The sequence below is a fragment of the Solanum lycopersicum genome, chromosome 3 (assembly GCF_036512215.1).
Source record: "Solanum lycopersicum chromosome 3, SLM_r2.1".
In the NCBI taxonomy this organism is placed as follows: domain Eukaryota; kingdom Viridiplantae; phylum Streptophyta; class Magnoliopsida; order Solanales; family Solanaceae; genus Solanum; species Solanum lycopersicum.
In genome coordinates this window covers 19,399,760-19,405,782 of record NC_090802.1, presented here as the reverse complement: position 1 = coordinate 19,405,782, position 6,023 = coordinate 19,399,760, and the positions used below count along the sequence as shown (strand labels likewise).

The window sequence follows — 6,023 nt, the reverse complement described above, 5'->3', positions numbered from 1 at the left end:
ACTCCATGGAAATTGTGGAAGATGATGAGTGAATGATTATGTAAAATGATAATTGCCATGTATTACTCGTTCTATTTACCTTGTTTATGTTGGGGGTTCGTGCCTAGACATTGAACCTATAAAAATTATTTTACCTACTTAAAGTATTTTTACTAGTTTTAGACTTCATAGGACACTCTAGAACCTTCACAAGACCTAAGGACGTTTACTAGTTCTATTTTACTAGTTTTTGGACGTCATCATCGTCCCTTGACATTTAGGCTCTAATACTTCTAAATCAAGTTGATTACCTTTGTTTAGGCCTAGAAACACTGTTTTACCCCTTAGAAATTAGATGAAACTCTAGACCAGTTCCTTCGATTTCTGAGGTATAACTATATCCCTCCCTTGGGGAACATTGGTCCTCAAATGACACTTTCAATGTATTTTTGGAACTATGACTCAAGGCTAGCAGCCCAACCAACCTACAATACATAAGAATAATTCAATAACAAAGGAGGAAATATTTATTCCATTCTTAACACAACAATGCATCATTAGCAATATTTTATCATTTCACATTTTGCAAGGAGGAATGTCCTTCTCCTTTTCATATGGCTCCACATATTCAACAAGAAGCACCACATAATTTTCATGACTTCACACTTTAGGAATTTCACAAGAAATATACATAACTTAGTATACCAAACATGTAATCAAGTATTATAAAGTATGAAGACACATAGTTCAAGACATATATGAAACATGGATTTTTCACAAAATGATACATAATGAAGGGAAACTCATAGAAGTTTCAAAAAAAACTGAAGACCCTTCAAAACAAAAAAATTAGGAGAAGTTACTAACCTCAGCCTTGACTAGAAGATAAGGAAAAAAGATGATTATATTCGGATTTCATGTCGGCCTCGGTCTCCAAAGTAGCATTCTCCACTAGTTGTTTCTTCCAAATAATCTTTAAGGCAGCTACTTTTTTATTCCTCAACTTCTTCACTTGTCGGTCTAAGATCTTAACTTGGACCTCTTCATAGGAAACTTTACCGTTGATTTCTTAACCTTTAAGAGGAAGGATGGACACTAAATCACCTATGCGCTTCTTGAGCATTGACACATCAAAAATTGGATGCACCGGAGCCAACTCAATAGGTAATTTCAACTCATAAGCAACACTACCGATGTGTTTCACAACCTGATATGGTCCCGCATACCGGGGACTAAGTCTCCCATTTTTACCAAGCCTCACCATCCCTTTCATAGTGATATCTTAAAATATGCCAAGACACCGACCATAAACTCAAGTTCCCCTTTTTATTGTCGGCATAAAAAAAGTCATAAACTGGAGTACGAAAGTTCGATGAGATGATAAGCAGCTACAACACAAACCTTCACAAGATGCCTCAGAAATGAAGAGAATGAAAGGTATCACATAAATCCGAGCTCGTAACCTACAAAAATTGTAGAAAAAAGGGGTGAGTACCAAACCACGCGGTACCCAACAAGTCAACTTCTAAACAAAAGTTAAGTGAACAAAATACGCGTACTCCTTACCCCTTATCTAAACCTCCACGCTACAGCCTAATAGTTTACAATTTACCAAATACACAACTCAATAACCACAATTTATCAGTTTACATATTCTCAATAAAAACTCAATATTCAACACTCACAAGTTTCACAAAGGAACACTCACAAGATCAGCAAAACACAGTATCAAGTTTATCAATGATAAGTATGTTCAATATAATGGAATGCAAATGTCAAGTACAGTGATGCATGTCTTCCTTAACGATACACACCCACTGTCTCTCATTCTGGGACCCATGGGGGACATATATTGTCCATGCATCTGTCGCGGCGCACGACACGACCCTTGATAATAGTAACCATCGTGATGCGCTATACGTGCATCCAAATATAATATTCATCACGGCGTATAATACGACCCTCGAAATGGTACATCCTCTTATCACATAACTATTATTGCAACCATGTCTCAGATGCAATGCTATGAGATGGTCAAATGAAAATGAGGAGATAATCATTTTGATATAAAAACACAATTTATAACAAGAAATACAACACCAACAAATAAGCAACAAGTCTCCAAATCATTCTCAACACCATACAAGGAAATACACTAATTTCGTACGCTTAACAAGAGTTTAGAAATCCACTTGCCTTAGCCAACCTAATTATCACTCTGGAATTGAGTCTTCCCTTTCTGTTGAACTTTCGAACCAATACAATCTATTCAAATATATATTCACAATAAGCTTTGGAAATAATATCACCCACATTATTTTTTTTAACCTTGACCTTCAAATTCACTCAAAATTATAGTCAAGTTCATAATTCTTGATGCCAACAAACCTTTCAACCATCATAATTTCCAAGTTTCAAGTATAATGGTAATTCCATTATTTCAATATCATGATTCGTATGGTATTCATATAATTCAATGACCCAATATTTAATACCCATTTCCATTTATCAACTTAAATTATAAATTGATGATAAAAAAATGAAAAGGAATACACTGCCATATATATCTAATCTCCAAACAAATGAAAGAAATCTTTTCTTTCGAGTATAATAAAATTTTATTTTCACACCTATTCATTATTTGCAGAAATTAATGACAATATGAAGAGAGCACTGATGTCGTACCTAGAGCAATTGAGACTCGCGATGCTTAAAATCTCCGCCTCTTTTTTTCTTATTCAGTTATAACCCATATATTAAAACTAATAATTCCCATTAACGTATGTTATTATTTTAAACTTGGCGTACTATTATTAAAAATAATTAAACTATCCACAAATTAATTAACTGTAGTTAAATGACTATTCAAAATTGCCAAAAAAAGACTATTCGGGTCCGGGTCATTACATTATCCACCACTAAAAATCATGTTCTTCCTTGAACACAAGGTGAATGAATGGACCTGGAGCTTCGAAAAGTTGAGGATATCTGGCACACATGTTAGACTCAGTCTCCCAAGTTGCCTCTCCCACTGATTGATTCTTCCATTGCAACTTCAATGAAGAAATCTCTTTGGTCCTAAACTTTCAAACCTACCTATCCAAAATAGCTATAGGCTCCTCCTCAAATGTCAAGTTTGGACCCAACTCCACAGAGTCAAGTGAAAGCACATGAGATTCATCCCGAATATACATCTGAAGCATAAAGACATGGAAAATAGGATGAACTGCTGACAAACTAAGTGGCAAGGCCAACTTATTGGCCATCTCTCCCTCTCGGCTTAAAATATCAAAAGGTCCAATGAATATAGGGCTAAGTTTGACCTTCTTTCCGAACCTCATCACACCCTTCATGGGTGATACTCTGAATCAAACATGATCACCCACTATAAACACTAAGGCTCTAACTCTCCGGTCTGCATAACTCTTCATTAAACTATGAGTTGTCAATAATATATACTGAATCATATGGACTTGCGCCATCACATCTCTATGAAAGTCTGTATCCAAAGAGTCCATCTCCATCGAATCAAACAAACAAATCGGAGACCAACATCATCTTCCATACAATGCCTCAAATGGGGCCATCTAGATACTAGAGTGATAACTATTATTATAGGCAAACTCTCGTAAGGGTAAATGTCAATCCCATCTATCTTCAAAATCTATCACACATGGTCGGAGCATATCTTTCAACACCTGAATCGTCCACTCAGACTGACCATCAATCTGAGGGTGAAAGGCAATACTCATATCTAACTAAGTACCCAGACCATGCTGTAATGCCTTCTAGAAGTGAGAAGTAAATAGTGAACCTCAATCTGATAAGATAGAAACAGGAACTCCATGTAGTCGCAGAATCTGACTGATATATAGCTCGGCTAACTTCTCTGCCGTATACTTCACTCGAACAGGAATAAAGTGGGTAGCCTTGGTCAGCCTTTCAACAACAACCCAAATAGAGTCATAACCACCCACTGTGGTAGGCAAACTCACAACAAAGTCCATAGTAATCCACTCCCACTTCCAAGTAGGAATAGGCATCCTCTGAGATACACCCTCGGGCCGCTGGTGCTCACACTTGACCTGCTGGCATGTCAAACACCTCGAAACAAAGTCTGTAATATATCTTTTCATCCCAATATCACCAGTAATACTGACTCTGATCATGATACATCTTTGCCGCTCCCAGATGGATGGAATACCCAGAACAATGGTCCCCTCAAGAATCAATCTAATCAAATCGCCTGTCTTGTGCACACAAATCCTGCCTCCAATATTCAAGACACCATCAGAATCAAGGACAACCTCCTTAGCTTCCCCTCTCAATACTTCTTCTCGAATGAGATAACTTTTCATCATTAAACTGGTGTGCACCGATCTGCTTGACTAAAGAAGATCGAGCCTCAATAAAAGCAATCATCCCATCACTCTCCTATGAAGTCTGCAATCGGACAAGACTATTAGCTAACATCTTAACATATCTATCCAATGGTCTCTCTTCAATACTAAGAGATGCAAGAATCCCCATAGTATGAGTCTTCCTACTCAAAGCATCGGCCACAATATTGGCCTTCCCCGGATGATACAGAATGGTAAAATCATAGTCCTTGAGCAACTCAAGCCATCTCTGCTGCCTCAACTTCAAATCTCTTTGACTAAAGATATACTGAAGACTCCAATGATCAGTGAAGATCTCGCAATGCACTCCATACAAATAACGACGCCATAACCTAAGTACAAATACCACAACCGACAACTCCAGATCATGAGTAGGGTAGTTCTTCTGATGGGACTTCAATTGCCTAGAAGCATAAGCAATCACTTACCCCTTATGCATCAACACACCACCCAATCCAACTCCTGAAGCATCATAATACACTGTAAAGTCTAAACCCTCCTAAGGTAGAGTAAACATAGGAGCCCCCTCCCTAGATACCCGAAACACAGTTGACCTAATAGAGAAAGTCAATCTCCTCACAAATCTGCGGATCCTCTCTGTCTCATTTGAATAATGGACAACGCATGCCTAGAAAACTGGAAAAAACGCGCCTTATACTCTGTAATCGATAAACCATCCCGTCTCAAACTCTCAAACCTGAAGCGACTCTTCTCTCTCACGCTCCAAGGGATAAAACGATCTTGAAAAGCACTAGCAAACTGTTCCCAATTCACTGCAGGAGATCCAACAGGCAAACCCCCCAAATAAGTCCTCCACTACTCTCTCGCTGGTCCACGAAGCTGGAGTGTAGCATATCGAATCCCATGTGACTTAGCCAATCTAACCACCAGTAGTAACTCTCGGCAGGTAGTTAGAAACTCATGAGCGTCCTCGCTCTACCCAGCCTGATAACTAAGGTGGGTCCATCTTTTGAAATATCTCATACCTACACTGCTCATCTTCTAACAGAACAACCACTGGTGCAACTTGACCCCCAACTGCTGGTGTAACATCATTCTGAACCCGTGGGATCTACTGGTAGTTGCCCCACCGCATCCTGAACAACTGAGCTTGTTGATGCTCTTGGGTTTGAGTCCCCTCTCTAGTACGAGAGTCATGTGGTGTGGCGGTCGTACCACCACCCTGAAAAAATCCCTCTAGCATACTTAACACCCTCAATAGTGTATCCTGAAGCAAAGGTGTGACTACAGGCTCTGGAGGAACCTGGTCCTCTTTGCCATCAATCTGAGATATTAGAGGGACCTTTCTAGCACGACGTCACTCTAGTGCTGCTCCACGGCTACTACCTCTGGCTACTATCGTACCACGAGTAGGACCTCTAGCTTGAGCTCTACCCCTACCCTAAGTTGGGGCCTCAACAACTGCTTTCGGAAGTGCCTCCCCTCTACCACCAATAACATTAGTTCTAGTCCTCATCATTTGTCAAAAGAGTATACAACAACTCAGTACTAAAGAAGGTAACTACGCACGATGAGAAATAATGAACAAAAGGAAGTTTCCTAGTAATATTTATAGCCTCTCAGATATGGGTACAGACGTCTCCGTACTAATCCTTGAGACTCTACGTAGACTTGGCTTGTATA

At 39.1% G+C, this 6,023-nt stretch overlaps 1 protein-coding gene across 1 annotated transcript; it reads right to left on the bottom strand.

Annotated features, from left to right (window-relative positions):
* Positions 1-3,794: 3,794 nt before the first annotated feature.
* On the bottom strand, positions 3,795-4,337 carry LOC138347451 (uncharacterized). Its single transcript, XM_069295746.1, has 2 exons — positions 4,058-4,337; positions 3,795-3,955 (listed from the first exon to the last, which is right to left on the bottom strand). Exons 1-2 carry the CDS (start codon positions 4,335-4,337, stop codon positions 3,795-3,797), a joined length of 441 nt encoding a protein of 146 aa, XP_069151847.1.
* Positions 4,338-6,023: the final 1,686 nt, after the last annotated feature.

Bases quoted from the DNA above. Each gene is read 5' to 3' on its own strand.
- LOC138347451 (XM_069295746.1), bottom strand. From the start codon at position 4,337: ATGAAAAGTTATCTCATTCGAGAAGAAGTATTGAGAGGGGAAGCTAAG. The intron at 3,956-4,057 runs GTGAGCACCAGC...TGCCTACCACAG, and splicing joins GACATGCCAGCAGGTCAAGT to TGGGTGGTTATGACTCTATT.